This window comes from Catharus ustulatus, chromosome 14 (genome assembly GCF_009819885.2).
Source record: "Catharus ustulatus isolate bCatUst1 chromosome 14, bCatUst1.pri.v2, whole genome shotgun sequence".
Taxonomy (NCBI): Eukaryota; Metazoa; Chordata; class Aves; order Passeriformes; family Turdidae; genus Catharus; species Catharus ustulatus.
In genome coordinates, this window is record NC_046234.1 from 13,679,892 (window position 1) to 13,697,011 (window position 17,120).

At 51.2% G+C, this 17,120-nt stretch overlaps 1 protein-coding gene across 1 annotated transcript in view; it reads right to left on the minus strand.

Annotated features, from left to right (window-relative positions):
- Window positions 1-2,759, minus strand: part of GPC4 (glypican 4) — a 66,720-nt gene extending 63,961 nt beyond the window's left edge. The window contains exon 1 of the mRNA XM_033072628.2: window positions 2,591-2,759. Coding sequence (XP_032928519.1) covers window positions 2,591-2,759 — 169 coding nt within the window. The remainder of the gene's footprint in view (window positions 1-2,590) is intronic.
- Between the last annotated feature and the right edge of the window lie 14,361 nt (window positions 2,760-17,120).

Genomic DNA, 17,120 nt, shown 5'->3' on the forward strand with positions numbered 1-17,120 from the left:
GCTATAAAACCCCAAATGACTCCCATGGCCTTCCAGTGAGGATGAGTTTCACTTGCTGTCACACAGCCCAGTGCAGGGACACACTGCCTGCACCACACAGCTGCTTCACTTTGACAATCCAAGGCCAACATTTTGTAGGGTCAGTAATCCCTGGCAGAAAGAAATCACTACACTTACAGAAACAAATTTGCCGCAACTTTTAGGACACCTTTTCACAAAGATGCTGGGAAGTTTCTGTCTGCACTGTGATCTAAAGTAACTTGCTAAGAGAATGTAAAAATAAAGCATAATCCATCAAATCAGTACAAAAAATCTAAGAAAGAAGTTGATGCACTTCAGACGTGAACAACCATGTGTCCACACATCATTCCTTCAGCATTCATGTGTCCACAAGTGATTCCATTCAGCCACTGAAGCCTCCCCAACCTGTCCTCCACCAGTTTAGTGAGCAGAGGTGCCACCAAGCAGAAATCACCAGTTTCCACCATCAGCCCAGTGGGACACTTGTCCAAGCACATGGCTCATTCCCTCACCCCCATTTATCTTGTTCCCACGATCGCCAGGCGCCCAGGTAACGGGGCCTTTCCAAACCACTTACTCTCCTGATGGAAAACACGCCACTTATCACCTGAAACGCCAGCTGAAATCAAAGCTTTGGCAAGGGACTCTTTCCTGGAGACAATACACACCACAGACCTCTTACCCTGGTGCCAGACCTCAGCCTCCAGCGTTATCACCTGGCCTGTGGGACTCCAGTGCTCTGTGCTGATCCCACAGGGGCAATGGCAGGTGAAGTTCTCCATTCTGAGAAAGTTCAACACCAGCAGCGGGACTGGTGGTTACATCTGCACACACCAGCTAAGCAGCAAGAGGGGAGATCTGGAGCCTCTAAACAACCCAGACCAAAACCACATGAATTCACAGGGGGAACATGAAACTGCAGCAGGTGTAGCACCCCACTCCAGGTTTAATTTTAAATTCAGTCGAATTTGAGGTACACCACACTTTAAAGCTGTACACAGCACGCCTCCTTTAAAGACTTCCACCACCCTCTCTGAAATGCCCTGCATAGCAGGACTACATTAAAAACACAACTTTTCCAGACCTGTTGCTTTCCAAGCAAGGCCAGACACAGACTCTGTGCCCCTGGAACAGCAACATAACCCAGCCAATATTTTCAGCATGTCATGGCAGAAAGCCCTTCTTTTGTCAAATAATCGTACCTTGCTCATCACTTTTCTCAAACAGACAACAGCTTTAGAGCTTCAAATAGAAGCCCTATCAGCATGATCTACTCCTGACATTCTCCAAAGCTCACCAAGTAATCTTAAACAACAATATATAAAACAAGGGCTAGGTCAAACCTCCCCAATACTGGACTTAAGAGGAAGTCTGCTCACGTTCTTATCCTGCACTGATGAGGGCTGGACTCAAATGCAAGACTATTTATTAGAGACCATTTTACAAAGCAGGCAGAGTGAAGGGGAAAGAGTATTTTAACTGCAACCAGTCAGACGTTTCTCATTAAACTATTTCTTGGAGAGTAAACGGGCCTGCAATTTTATTCAAACAGATGTAGGCTAAATGCATATCATTAGTCTGACAATACAAAAGCACAAGCGACTGAAATGATTTTAATTTTGTCAGTGAAAAGGATAATGTATGCATATCTGGAGGGCACACCAATGGTAAAGATTACCCCCAGCTTCTATCTGAGCCGTCTAAAGGTATTTACTTGGGGTCTGTCTGTGTTGTGACAGTGTCCCAGACCGAAATGAATGCCTCCAACACTCCACATTTTTGAGCCATTCAGTCATGCATTTTTGTTATTGTTGAAAGTAGTGCGAAATTGCAGTGCATGAGCTGGAGTCCTTGGTGGTCTCCGAGGATTCCAGCTAAAAAGGCACTTCCTTTGTTCCGCGGAGAATGCGGTCCAGTAGGTCATTCAGAAGGGGAAATAAAAGCAGCGGCCCTGGGAGGGAGATGAAGGATGAAACAAAAAGAATAAAATGTTTTGGGTGTGAGCACATTAGCTACCATTTCCTACTGCTGCCGGCTGCGAGCACTCCTGTCCCCGGGATGCGCAAGTACCTCGGGACGAAGGTGGAGGGAAGGAAGAAAGAAAGAAAAAAGAAAAAAAGAAGGGGAAGGAGGGAGGAGGGGAAGAAAAAAGAAAAAAAAAAAAAAAAAGGAGCCATGTCTCAGTCCCTCCGCCAGCAGCCGCCGGGCACCGGGGCAGGACGGGCAGCCCGCTCCCCGCCGGGGCGAACGGCGGCCCAAGGGCAGGAGCGCCCGCCCCGCCGAGCCGGGAGCGGGGCCGGCAACAGGCGCGGTCCCGCCCGGCCCGGCCCGGCCCGGCACGGCACGGGGGGCGGGCGGGCAGCCGAGCCGGGACCCTCCGCGCGGGACCCTCCGAGCTCCGCGAGCCGAACCGAACCGCGCCGAGCCGGGCAGCGCGCCCCGAGCCGAGCCGAGCCGCGCTCCGGCCCCGCGCCGGGGGGAGCCGCGCCGGGGGGAGCGGGCGCGCACCCCGCGCTCCGCGGGGCCGGGCCGAGCGCGCACAAAGGCGGCAGCGACGATCGCGACTCACCGCTGATCTCGTGGCTGGGCGCCTCGCTCTGGCTGAAGCCCTTAGCGGCGTAGAGCCTCCGCACTTCGGAGCAACTTTTGGCGCGGGGCTCGGCGGCCAGCAGCAGCGGCAGGCTGAGGGCGGCCAGCGCGCACAGGAGCGGCGGCAGGCAGCCGCGCCGCCGCGGCATGGTGCGGGCGGGCAGGGGCCGCCGGGGCCGGGCGAGCGCGCCCCGAGGCTGGAGCCGGCGCTCCGCCGAGCCTGCCCCGCCGCGCCCCGCTGCAGCCGCGCCCGCTGCCCTGCGCCCCGCTCCGCTGCGGCTCCGCTCCGCTGGCCCGGCGTGCGGCGGCGCTCCGCGAACTTGGCCCGGCAGGAAGCACATGGGGTGGTGGTGGAGGAGGAGGAGGAGGTGGAGGGAGGCGGGGAGGGCGGCAGCCAAGCAGGATCGCGCAGGGCCGGGACAAGCCTCTGCAGCCCCCGGGAAAATCAGGAGCTGGGATCCGCCCGCCCAGCGAGGCGGAGCGGAGCCCGGGGCTGCCCGCCCGGCCGGCCCCGCACGGGCGCTCCCTCCCGCGGAGAGCCCCGGCTCTGCCCCGCCACCCCCGCCCGGAGCAGCCCCGGGGATCCCCACCTGGCACCCCCTGCCAGCCCCGGCAGCTCCCGAGTGCCCCGCAGGGAAAGGGACATTCCCCGGAAGGGCTGGAGCGGCTGTGCCTCCTCGAGTGGAGCTGTGGATGCTCCGGCTCTGCCCCAGGTTTAATAGGTTCACCACGCTGATGAATTTTGACATCGCTGTGACAGGTCTGAACTATGTGCGTGAAAGGCTTGTCAAAACCGACATTTTTCCACCAATCTTCTGTTTCCAAGAGTTTAGCAGGGCAAAAGGCCTCGGGAGAGCTGACATCAAGGTGCTTCAGTCACTCTCCTCCACACCCCAGCCCAGCACACAGACACATGCACAGATCTAAACAAGCCCTCTTGCATCCTTGGACCAGAGTCCAGCAGTTGCTCCTTACTCCTGTTTACTGAAAAATCACAGACACAGTACTGCAAGAATGATAATTTCCATCATAATTTCACGAGGTTGCAATGTCACTTAAAGGCTCTGCTCAACCCTTGCTCCCTGTCTGGCACGGTGAGGTCTCCGTGTCCTTGTCCCCTGGGCGCAGGTGCTGCTTGGGGAGCTCTGTGCTGCTGCAATGTCCGTGTGTCTGTGCTCAGTGCTGTGTCTCAGCACAGATCCATTTGCCCCAGGACAGTCTAATGGCCTGGTGATAGCATCATTTATGAAAAATAAATGTGCGGTGGTTTACAATACAATTCTCCTCCATGAGCTTCATTTCTCTCATTGCCACAATGGGGAAGGAAAGGCTGAGACAACAGCAAAGGATGTTGCCAGCTTCACTCCCTTGCTCCCAAGCTTTTGCTACCTGAAGTCCAGGTGGGTCAGGAGGAAAGCTCCTCTCTTTATTTCCCCTGTGAGAGCAAAGCACAGCCATGCTGTCCTGCCAGGCATTTCTCATAGGAACAAGATGCTCCTCCAGCTCTGAGCTTTCCAGCAGTGACACTGGCAGCTCACCACAGCCTTGGGGCAGCACAGGCTGCTGCAGTCACACCAAAACCAGGGGAAAACCACATTACCACAGCCCAGCCTGTGCCAGCCACAATGGAGAGGCTTGTGCTGCAGCAGGGCTTCCCTCTGCCTGGATGCAGGGAGCATCCCCTGCCTGCACAGAAAATGGGCCCCACCACCCCCAGGGCAAAAAAAAAAAAAAGGAATTTGCTTTATCATGGTTTCAAAAGTCTCCATCAGGCATCCTGATGGAAAGGGGTGTAGGGACCTCAGTCATCCTGCCATCCACTGGGGCCATTCACGCTAAGCTGGTGAGACAAGCCAGGCCAGAAGTTCTCATGAAGTTATAAAGTGTCCTGAGAGAGAATAATCCTCTAGGATCTGGCCCTGCAATGTATGACTGAGTTCTGGTTTTCAAAGCACTACCTCACCCTCCCAGCCTTTATTTGAAGAGACAATGTGAATTTTAAAGAGAACTCAGCAGGGAGCACTGCATTTTTTATTCCAAAGTGAGAGAGAAAACGAGAGTGAGAAAGTCTGTGGGGTTAGAGACAGCTTGCCATTTGTTGTTTCTCATAATCCCATACCTCGGTGGGATTTAAGAAACCTCCTGAAAAACACGGAGGGTTTTGTCAAATACTTGCTCAAGTAGTTAAATCAAAGGCTGAAGCAAAACAATGGAACTGCCTGAAAATTTTCATGAAAAACTCTTTTTCTTCTTTTTTTTTTTTTCTTTTTTAAGGAGTGGAAAAGTAGCCCCTCTCAAAAGAGAATTTTTTTTCTCTGAGTTTTTTGCTTTCTCCAGCATTTTTGCACATCTGGCAGACTCTCCCCAGCCCCCTCACCCCAAACTGCTCGAGCAATTTCCCTTTCCCAGGAGAAAAAGATGGAGAAAAGCAGAGGAAAAAATCTCATGGTTTAGTTTTAAAAAGATTGAAAACTTCTGACTCCGCATGTCCCCCAAAACTCCTTTCTCTCCATTAGTATTTCTGTCCCCAGTCTCTGTATTTCTTTTCCAGCCCTATCTCAAGGCTGCTGTGGTGACACAGGCTGCTCCTCGACCCTGGGGCTCGTGTCCCCATCTCCCCTATCTGGCAGAGAGTGCTGCCAGCAAAACTTTCAAAGCTGTTTCATCTCTCCCTGCTCACACTCAGCTGTGTCCCCCCTCTTTTTTGGGGGCATCTCAGCATGTCCCTGTCACCAGTGTGGGCACCCTGGGCTGGGCAGAGCCAGCTGCAGCCAGGACCTGCTGGCACAGCCAGGGTGCAGGAGATGGTGACAAGGTGACATCACCCACACTGTGTCTGCACAGAGCCTCTTCCAGTGTATGCCATGGGCCTTGCACGACTTGGCTTTCCAAATTTCTGTCTTCTCATTCAGTCAAAAAGTTGCAGCTCTGCTGGTTTTTCAGAGAGAAGGAAAGGCAGGGAAGGAGAAGCCAGAGAAGACATGTTTCTCCGTAGTTTCTTTTCATCTTCCTCCTGTGTGCTGCCTCTCCTGTCCACTCCAGACCTCCAGCCACACTGCTCCTGCCCAAGCCTTCATCCACACACCAAAGTTATGTTGGTTTAATCGACTTTTAATCCACCACTTTGAATCTACTCTAAAGGAATCAGCACAAACCCTCCATGGGGGTGTGGTTAAATCACAATAAATCTTACTGGTATCAACTGAGTCCACACCAGCAATGTACTGGCTTACACTAAAAATTGATACCAGTGATTGCTAACTGCACAGGATTCCCAGGAGTGGAGCAGTTCTCTAGCACTGGCAGCTCTTGGCAGCAGAGAGGAACACCAAGCCCAGCTGCCACACCAGTTCCATCCAAAAATCCCTCTGGAGTTATATGAGGGCTTAAGCTTTTTGGTCTGATTTAATTCTGGTCATGGCCATAGGTCTGCCACAACCCTGCAGTGTTTCCAGTTATTTGTCAGGGAATTTACTGGGGGGTTGTCCTGGGACAAGGATTTCAGATGTAGCTGTTTAGGAAAACCTGGCTGCATGCTATCCTTGGCCTGGCTATCATTAAGGATGATTAAATCCTACACTCTGCTAGGAAATTCTGGGCCACAAGGAGGTCAGAAAGTGTTGAAAGGGAACTGGACAAACATGTCTTCCCAGCTCCAGCTCATCAGCAGGAGATGGCTCATTGTAAACCCGAACCAGGCGAGTTCCTGCGGCAGAGCAGCCGGGCTGGAACGAGGGATGCTCAAGTGGAAACAGTTCCTTTGATAAAACCCCAGATACCACAAATTCAGGGGTGTTTAATCCAGGGCATCTGTCATGAGGATGGGGGATCCTGCTAGTTGCAAAATGATGGTCTGAATCTGGTTTCTGAATGTCAACAGCCTGATATTTTAGGGTGAGCAGATCCAGTGTTTTGGCATGGGCTGATGTCTCTATTTATTTTTATCACTTATTTTTATCCAAGGGCTACTTCACCCCATACAGAAGAATAGAAACCTCCTGCAGTAACTGCTCCACTCTGGGGCAAAGAGTTGGCTTCTTGTTGCCTTCTGTAGATGGGCTGATGCCAGCTGGGTGTGAGGGGCTGTGCACACTGAAGAAAGATGGAAAGATGCTGAAGGGATGGGGGGATCAGGCTGGCTGTGCAGTGAGGCTGCTGCCAGTGTCACTCAGCTTCCCATGTCTGAAAGAGCTTGCACTGCACTGGGCTTGCTCTGCAGAGCTCAAGACCATCTCCATTTTAGGGAATGCAAGAGTTTGTCTCTTTCCCCAGAAGGACAAGAAGTCATCCCAGCCCTGTCCCCAGGCACCACAGGGAGGAAAGCTGGGGACACACAGCTTTGAAGGGCACAGGAATGCACTCACTTTCACAGATTTTCATGCCTGCACTTCCTAGCTGTCCCAAAAGTGACTGTGTGGCAGATGGCTCTGACGTGTAGCACACTCACACCCAGAGGATAAAAATATTCCCCAACAGATTCCTGGTGAGTGAACGTCAGTCACCATTGCTCCAGAGCTGGCCATGGCTTCCTCTCCTCCTCAGTCCCCCATTGGGGGTGCAAAGAGGGTCCCCAGGCTGTGTCTCCCCAGTGCCATCACACAGATTGCTGCTGGCAGCTGGGCTGACATCCCAGATCCCTGCTGACTCACCTGCACATCTTCCACAGCACAGCATTCCCGAGGACATGTCCACATCCTCCCTGCCCCAGGTGGCCTTACATGTGGCTGCCGCTGAGGAGGGGTGAGAGGTGCCTCACCCAGGCCTTTCTCAGTGTGACAACAACCATGATGTTCAATTCTCTATCCAGACTCACATAATCTTCCTGTGGCCATGAAGTGGGGCTGGAATGGGGACTGTTTGAGGCAGGGAGATTGAGAGGGACAGTGGTTTCAGGGCAGAGAAGAAGATGGGCAGCACAATTCAGAGGAAACAAGTCCCCAACTCATTCTTGCATTTTCATCCCTTCCCAGCATCAATCCCTGCTCAGCCCTCCCTCGGACATTCTGAGCTATATTTACAGCAGGTATCGCTGCCTTGCCTGATTTATTTTGCTTTTATTCCACTCCTAAGGGTTGGTTTGGTGCTGGTGCCAGCCTGGGACAGGGTGGGCACTGGCAGGGCAGGGGCAGAGTGAGGTTTGTGGGTGCTGTGAGCAGTGGCACAGCCAGCCCACACACTCCAGATTGTGCAGCCTCCTGGTCCACTGATAAGCTCACCCATCTGGAGGGGTCACAAAACTCTGGAGCTGCAGAGATTAGGACTGGAAAAAGCATCAGACACCTGATGCCTTCCTCCCTGGCCCAGAAAAACCCACCTCAAGCTGTCCTCTCCTCTTCTCAAAATCCCTCCTCAGTCAAGACTGCACAGTCTGTCCCAGCTACTGACTCGGTATTTTGTTGCACAAAAGCATTTCTTAATGGCTAACCTAAACCTCCCTGGCCACAATTCAAGCTGGCTCTCTCTTTCCTCCTATCTCCTGTACATGGAGAAAACATACCCTGCTATCAGCAAAGCCCAAAGCTCTTGGCACACGTGGCTGCCACAGCACGGCATGGCTGGAGATGGCCCCTGTTGCTGTTGGTGGCCCCACCAGCTCTGAGCCTTGGCCCCTGCAGACCTGGGGCAGAGGGAACAACCCCAAGCCTTATTTGGAGCAGCAGGAAATATTCCCCAACATGGAAAGGAGAGAGAGAGGGAGAGGCATGTTCAGAGCAGCAGATAACCCAGCCAGCTGGCACTACTTAAAAATGAGTAATAGCTCCATATCACCTGAACTCCTTCATGGCAGCTAAAACACTGTGGAGCAGAGCCAGACAAGAGGGAGCCTGTTGCCCCACAGTTGTCAGCAAGGCTGTCCCAGTCCCCTCTGGTGCTGGGCATCACCACTGCTGGCAGTTACTACCTGTGGGCAGGCAGCTGATTTCCAGCAGCACTGCTTTCCCTGCTCCAGGCTGTGCTGTGCTTGTCCAGGGATGGAGCTGACTGTGATGGTCAGCACAGAGGTCAGAGCTGGTTTTTGAGAACTTGGGAAGATCAGTGTGAGCTTACCAGGGGGAGCTCCAGAGGTCTTAATTACTGCAACCAGCACTTCATCTGGGGCCTTTCATTCTCCTCAAAGCACTTCCACCTGGGCACCAGTCCAGCAAGCGTTTGGTTTGTAGACATCTGCCTCATTCCAGCAGGGATGCACGTCACTGCCTTTGAGGTTTTTGTTAGCAGAGAGGAGCAGAGTGGCCAATCCCTTCAATATCACCTGGAATGCAAAAGGTAAAACAGGTCAAAGGAGAGCAGAGGGAGCACCAGCTCTGAGCAGGACATGACCCAGTCCTGTTGTGTACCAGGCTTCAGTATCAATAAAATAGTGGTATAGTAAAAAAAAAAAAAGATGAAACATTTTTTTTACCCTCAGGCACTCTTTTAATTCTGTTTATAGGCTATTTCAAAACAATTTGTAAACACAGAGTGGAAAATGTGTGTGCTACACAGGTGGAAGTAAACAAAACCTGCTTAAAACACCCACTGCTGCAGGCAGAAGGTGCTGGCAGCACACACTGCTCACCCTCTGGATCACCTGGCTGGACAGGCTGCTGTGGCTCCCAGTGCACTGCTGGAAGCAAAATCCATGAAGGAGCAACGGGACAATGAGTGTTGGCTCAAGTCCTGCTGCTAGAGAGGACTTTGCCTTGGACCAAAGTGGTCACAGCTCCTGTCCCCCTCCCAGGTTCAATATCCATCACAGGGTGTAATGTGAGTCCCAGAGGGTGCAACCCTCCTCACCATCCCAGCCCCTAAATGGATTAAGCCCCATCCATCCATCCATCCATCCATCCATCCATCCATCCATCCATCCATCCATCCATCCATCCCTTGTACATCCCTTGCCTTTGGCTCCATCCTCCTTGTCCAGCAGGGCTGGGGCAGCACACCAGCTGCTGGATATTCATGGTTATATCATTGCTGCTTGAAATCCTTTTCTTTTTAATCTTCTTTTTTCATTCCCTTCTATTCTTGCCCCTCACCCCCCACGGTTTAAAGTTTTCAAATGAAAATATGCAAGTTGTGACTTGCGGGTACTGAGTCGGGGCTTGCAAGGAAAGAGGGAGGGAGGAGGGAGGGAAAGAAAGAGTGATCGGCTCAGAGTGCCAGCAATTGTTTTTATCCTTTCCAGATGAAGGAAAAAGATCATGTTATTTGTTCAGCACACAGTTCCAGATTTTCAGGAGTGAAATCTGAGAGCAACATGTCAACGGTCTGTCTTGAGAGCTGGGGTGGATGGCGGCCTTTGTGCTCCCAAACACCAGCAGGGCCAGTACGCTCAGCTGAGGAAAAAAAAAGGCTCCATTCTCACACTCTGAAGTGGTGGCATTAGATATCAGCAAGATAATGGGCCCAAGGCCTAGCCCTATTTCTTCTCCAACCCAAAGGCCCCAGGCTGCTGGCTTTGATGTACTCATTTATTTGGCTTTTCCTCTCACAGATGATATTTTTAACTGATATTGCAGTTTGGGCATAGACTGGGGAGAAAAGAGTGGGGTAAAAAATGAAAGTAATTTTATTTCAACAGCTGATCAGGAGAGAAGGAAGGGAAAAAAAAAAGAAAAAATACAACAAACCTATTGGTTAGCCCACAGGTCGATGTTTCCTGCTGTAAATCAGCCAGGACACGGTGGAGGGAGATCCCACAAAAGTACATAAAAACCAAAAAGCACAGCAAAGTGATTTTAACACATATAATGAAATCATTATATTTTCCTGTGTCTCATGTCCATGCTTTACTTTGAGTTCAGTATTGTTGTTTATACTGATCCCGTGGTGTATTTCCATAATGACACGAATCACTGTGAAACATCTCACACCGGGCTGGGGCCGGAGCTGGGGGCTCTGCAGCCCACGGCATTTGCACTTGAATCCCAAGGGACAGGAGGGAGATAGTGGGGTCAGGGAGGTGGCCAGTGGCGAGGTTGAGGCAGGGCTGATTGATGTGCGGGCGGTGTGGGTGGTCCCCACGTGCCCGCATGGGATGGGGACAGCGGGAGCATCCCTGACCCTCGGGCTGTGCCCATGCTGTGCCTGCCCTGGGAACACAGCAGGCAGGCTGGCAGCACCCATGGCCTTCACACACAGCCAGGGCAGCATGGGCCAAGACTGAGAGGGATAAAGCACAACAACAAAAGAAGAAAGGACTTTTCTTGGTACCTTACTCCCACAGCCTGTGTGTGAGCAGTGCTCAGCATCCCCATGTGCACAGGCTGGGAACCTCCCAGGATGGCCAGTGCAGGGCTGGGCACAGCCCCACATCACCTTCCTCTGGAAAAAGGTGACTTGGAGGAGGTGAAGACTGCAGAACACCCTCTGCAGAGCCCTTCACTGGAGGACCTGCCATCCCACTGGATGTTATGTCCACAATTTGCACTCTCTTGGCTCCATCTCAGTCTGAAAGAGCAGCTCCAGGGATGTTCCCTTTGTGCCATGCTCAGACCTCGCTTCCAAAACTGCCTCTGTGCAAAATCACCATCTCTCCTCCTTGCAGCACCCTCCTCCTCCCACCCCCCAAACAACCAGCATTCGTGGATCCCATGGGGCAGATGCTCACCACAGATTCTTGTACAAGAGGAAAAAAAACACTCAGCAGTTTTTGCTATTAATGGGCAAAAAAAATGTTCCCTGTGGAAAATTTCCTTGTGACTCACATCTCTGTTTTGGTTGAGAAAGGAAGCATCAGGTAGCTGTGTGCCTGCTCCTCTCCTGTGACATGTGTCTTGCTGCCTGAAAGTAACCGTAAGCAATGCTGAGATCCTGCAATTTAGGTTTCACAATACTTAATGTAAGTGCCCAGCACTTGAAGTTGTTGTCTCAGCTCTTTAATTTTTTTTTTCCCCAAGTCCCACAGTTGCAGTGGAAAAACTGAAAACTTGCACTCAAATCATGCAAAAAAACAGATGGCAAGAATGGAAATCCAAATTAATTATTTCTTAATTTAAAAATTCTTTAAAATTTAATTTGGTTTCTAAGGCAGGCCTGGCTCATTCACCAGCTCTGACACTGCTGGGATAACAATACTGTGGCATTTACAATGACACCAGCTCCTATGGGTGTTTTTTTCCCAGAGCCTGTTAGCTGGCACACATGTCCCAGAGACACAGACATGCTCCTACATCACCTAAGCCACATCTCAACTGCAGGACCTGATGCAGAATGGGCTCCTCCTTTGCTGGGACATGGTGCAGCCTCAATCTGTGTGGGGTGTGCAGAGAGGTGTGCCCCTGTGATAGCAGGGGGTGTTCTCAGCCCCCAGAAGGAGTATGATTCAAAAGCAGGAGCATCTGGCTTCTCTCAGAGGGACACTTTCAAGTGGAAAAAAACATAAAAACAAAGGGTTGATGAACCTGGACATCACCACTGGTATGTACCTGCCCATGGAAGAGAGGAGGCTGAGGGGAAAAAGAGCATGGGAACATGACAGGAGGTGAAGCATCAGCACCTTCCCACTTTGTGAGCACCTCAGGGCTCATCACACTCAGGAACACTGAGCAAATTATGCTTTAACACTTTGTCTATCCATGACTGTTTTGGGATGGAGCACCACAGACTGCACAAATCCCTTGGCCAAACACTACCCAGGCACAGGTAGCATCGGTGGAGACCCCTGAGAAGAGGCAGAGCAGGTTTGGCTGGACTGACAATGAGAGCATTCCCTCATCCCTCTTGCATGCTCCAGATGCCTCTGAAAAACACTCTGGCCATGGTTTGCTCTGACCTTCCTTTGCACCTCTGGCAGCAGTGATTTCATTGCCTGAGCCACAGCTGCCCTGCAGCCAGCTCTTCCCTTGGGCTTCACACTGATAACAGGAACAACTTTCTGCAAGTCCCTCTCCAGCAGCCCAGAGCCCGTCCAGGCACCCCTGACAGCCCTGCAAACCATCCCACGCTGTCAGGAACAAGATCAAGAGCAGAAATGCCATGTGAGGCTGTGTAAAAGAGGTGGTAAAAGTGGAATCCACTTATCCCACAGTCAGCAGACAGGAACATCAGGATCTTGAGTTACTCCTTTAGAGATTGGATTAGCAGATCAAGACCACAATAACCAGGAGCTTCTGCCAGACAGTCACCAGAGATGGAGTCTGGCAGCCCATCAGGCAGTGGGATCAGTCAGTCTCCTTAAAAATAATTAAATTATCTGTCTATATCATGCTTAAAATGATCACTTTTCAAAGGCTGTAAAAACAAGTTTCAGGCAAGAAGCATGGAAAATGCACAGAGGTTTGAGTGAACATGCAGGATGAGCTACAGAGCAGTGGTTGTGGTTGTTATTATTGCTGTTATTATTATTATTATTATTATGGTTCTCATTTTCATGCTCTCACATACAAGGGCTCTTTGCCCCCTGGGAGTGAGTGGCTGTTTTGGAGGTCTCTGCAGAGGGAGGTGAAAAGAGTGTCCAGTAGCCACACAAGAGTGTCCAGTAGCCACACTCAGAGCAGTTGGGGGTCCCCTCCTTCCCTCGGTGCTCACACCCTCCCTGCACTCTGTGCTGAGACCTCCCCGTGCTCCTGCCTCTCCCTCATCCCTTGCTTGGCTCCCCAAAACCGGGGACTTTGGCTCTTGTCACCTACAGCTGCTATCTCCCCTCTGTGCCTGTCACCTGCATCCCCCAAAGCAGTGGCCCCACAGGGGGATGAGTTAGTCCCCAACTTCAGTGGGCTTGTCTGTGCTTGGAAAAATCATAAATTTTAAGTGGTGAAACCCTTCAGCCTGGTGACGCAGCAGCAGCATGAGGGGAAGCACCAGCATCACACAGAGCTGGAGCTGGGACACTGATGATGAGAGTTATTCTCCACTTTTCTGCTCTTTTTTACATTTTTTTTAAAAACCCACATTTTTTTTTGCGGTCACACATTTGGTGTCTGCGGGGTGGTTTCCATAAACGTGGCACAGCTTTTACAATTCTAAATAAAGCAGCATGCAAATCCCATCTCCACATTTGGAGACTTGGAGTGTTTAAAAGGTGCAAGACCCGTGTCTCTAGTTATTCTTTCACCAGCAGATATGCTGCTGCTAAACATTTGTCTCCAAGCTGTGTGACACAGCCACCCCATGCAGCCAGGCTGATTTCCCTGTTCAGTCTTTCTGCTGGATCGCCTCCAGCTTTAAGGCAATTCCTGTTCTGTTAATGACATTTCTCCCTCCCAAAGCAGTTTTGTGTTATGGCCCTCTGGACTGGTCAAGCCCCCAGCACCATCCTCCCATGCCGGTGCCTGGTGCCACAGATTTCCTCCCCACTGTGACTCTCAGAAAGGTGTCACCTCTGCCATGGCTTGAGAAGAGGGTCACCATTTCCCAGCCCAGGGCTCGGTGTGCCTGCTCTGCAGGGAGCACCTCAAGGTAGTGAAAGGCAAGAACCTGAGCCCACACTGCTGCTGCTGTCCCTACCCCAGTGCCAGGGGGAAGCAAGGCAGGGCTGCCCTGTGCCCAGCCTTGAAATGCATCCAGCTTAGAGAAAAACAGCCCCTGGTTCCCCAAACCCAGCTAGGCTGGCTGTGGGAGCCCAGCAGTGCCCTGGATCCTTTCAGAGCTGTGCTTGGGAAGAGGCAGCAATTAAGGAAGGAGCTGCTGGTCACAGGCACAGAGCAGCCCCCTGGCTGCCATTGGTCCTTCAGAGACAAACCAGAGTCACCCCATAGACCTGATCTGACCCTCTCTGCAATTAGCCAGGCCAATTAGTGCTTTAGTCCTAAAGACAGCACCTCCCTGCCCCACGCTGCCCAGCCTGGCCTCTGAGCCCCCAGCTGAAGCTCTGGCAAGGGCTTCCATGGCCACTCAGTGCCAGTGCCCAGCCTGAACCAGCCAGGTGATGATCCCCTTCCCTGTTCCATCACCCTTGTCACAGGCAGAACAGTCAAGAATCTGGAGCAAGGGCCCTGCTAGAATGATTCAGAAAGCAAGATACAGGTACTTTGGTGGGTTGGAAATACTATTCCCCTCCTCTGACACATCACAGGAGGCTGAGCACAGCAGAGCCAGCCCTGGTACCTCTGTGGCACTGCCATGGCAAAGTGTCCCTGCTGGTTACCACATTCAGGAGATGTTTATCCCACACACAGGGACAGGCAATAGCAGTAACTTACACCATGGCTCTGGCACCCTGAGCCAAATCCTGCATTGTTCCACAAGTTTCAGCTCAGCATCATGAGTCACTAATGCCACCATTCTCCATTTACTTTTTTTTTTTTCCATAAAACTTTGTTTTTCCATCAAATGGGAACAAATACACCCAATACCAGGAATTTTGCTAGATGGAGTCCAGATGACAAGTTCTCAGAAAACGCTGTCAGCTGCTGAGATTCAGATTCAAGAGACATCATCCAATATTAACCATAAACAACAGGGGCAACAAAATGTCTGGCAGATCTTGAAGTGACACGAGATGCCTGTGCTCCACAACAAACCCATTTCACACCACAGGAAAGGTCACCACTTTAATCCACTTCTGGGTGGAATGTACACAAATGTCATTCTTCTTCACATCTGTAATTAAACAGCCTCTTGCTTTGCTGTCCAGCCCATGTTTATTTTCCCATTTGCTAACATGGTGGATGGTAATATAATATGACACTGAAGGGATACAGGCTGCTACAGGCAGGCTTTCCACTTCTTTCTAGTGATTTGCCTGCAGAGAGCTGGAGCAAAGGGTGGTTGTGCTGCTTGGATCCAGCAGTGATTTCCTTTCTGGATGTGCAGCATCTTTGCACATTGAAATAATAATAGGAGAGAAGACAGTGAAAGCAAACAAAAACAAATGGCAGAGATCCCTAAATGTGTTGACTTGTTGCAAGAAATTGCTGAGGTCTCTGCTGGGCTCCTACAAGGGAGAAGACACAAGTAAACTGGGAGGTTGAGGCTAAATCTGTACTTCTGCTATGAAAAATCTGGTTTTCAACACTGGTAATGTGCTGGATCACTTGGGAGAAGTCTTCCTTCTCCCTGTGGCACCAAGGACATGTGAAATAGTGCTGGATAATCTCTAATGGGGCCCTTCCTTCACCACAAAGAGCTCTCGGGTACCAGCGCCAGCTCCTGCCCCACCACAGGAGGAAAAACCCCACACCAGCAAGAATGATTTTTCCCTCTCCAAAAAAAAAGGACTGGGCTGCAGTGCTGGCACATGGCTCGTGGGGAGCCTCCCCAGGAGCTGGACATGAGGGCTTTGCAGGGAATGGCATTGTCTGTCAGGAGGGACTGTGGGACACATCACCCCGAGGCATGGCCCTGCACTTGAGATCCTAGCACGCTCTCAGCAAAGCAACACCAAGATGTTTATTTTCAAAAGGATACAATGTGTGACAAAATAAATTATATTTGATTAATACCCACTGCTTTTCTGTTTTTTTTTTTTTTTTTTGAAGGCAGTAAATTTGCTGACTGTATAAACATGCCACAGTGCTTCATCTTCCCATGCCAAAATTTCAGTTACCTCATCTCCAGGGAATGCCCTTGGTAACATTTTGACAATCCTGTTTAGGGGGTTGTTTGTGGGTTTGGGTTGCTTTTTCCCCCCAGTTTTGCTTCTTAGGGAGGTCTCCCATGAGCAAGCCACAGGCTGGAGCTGAAGAAAATCCACCCTTTCTCTTCACATAGGGACCTTCACCATGTCCCTAAGAGAAAACACAAATTCTCACACCAAGGACCAGCAAGCATCCTCCAATGTCACAGTTTCACCCCATTCCCTTCTGGCTGCAGGTTTCATTCCTCCATACCTATCTCCTTGCTAAGGTAACAAATAACATACTGGAGAATTTGTGATTTTGCTGGTGCCCAGCTGAGACACCCCCAGCTGTGGAGCTCAAACAAAAATCTCTGGGTTTCTGGGAATGGACATCTGCTTCTAGGGGGTGTGGTGTGTGACCTGGTAAAGCTTTAGCAGCATTTATCAATCATTAAGCTGCAGTGCTGCTGGAAAGGTCAAGGAAATTCCCACCAAGGCATCCAAGTGTTTGGGAACCAAAGGATATTTCTGGGCTGCTTTAGCTGAGATGAGCTGGAGAGCCTGCAGGGCAGGACTGCTCTGGTGGGCTTGGAGCTGTGTGCTCCAGCATGGGGAGGAGGCACCTCAGCAGCACACCTGGCAGTTTGGAGCATTCTGAGTGTTTGTGTGGTTTCATATATTTCAGTATTTTACTTTAGAGGCTTATGCAGCATCCCATGTGTGGTCCCTGCTGCAGCCTCCTTGTCTCCCTGCTCCCCTGGTGCCTCTTGCCCACCACCACTGCCTCCCATCCATCTCACCATGGCCAGCAGCTGCCAACAAAGCAGAGCAGGAGGAGTGCAGGACAGCACCTCCTCCCTTCCAGCAGAGCAGTCCCCAGCGTGCCACACACCATGACCTGAGCTGTGCAGGACCCTCCAAGGGCCTGGAAAGTGCCCTTTTGGTTGGTGGCATCTCCCTTGCTGTGCCCATAGCTCAGCATGCACCAGTTTGGACTGAAAAGCAAATCAGAACACCTGACAGCACA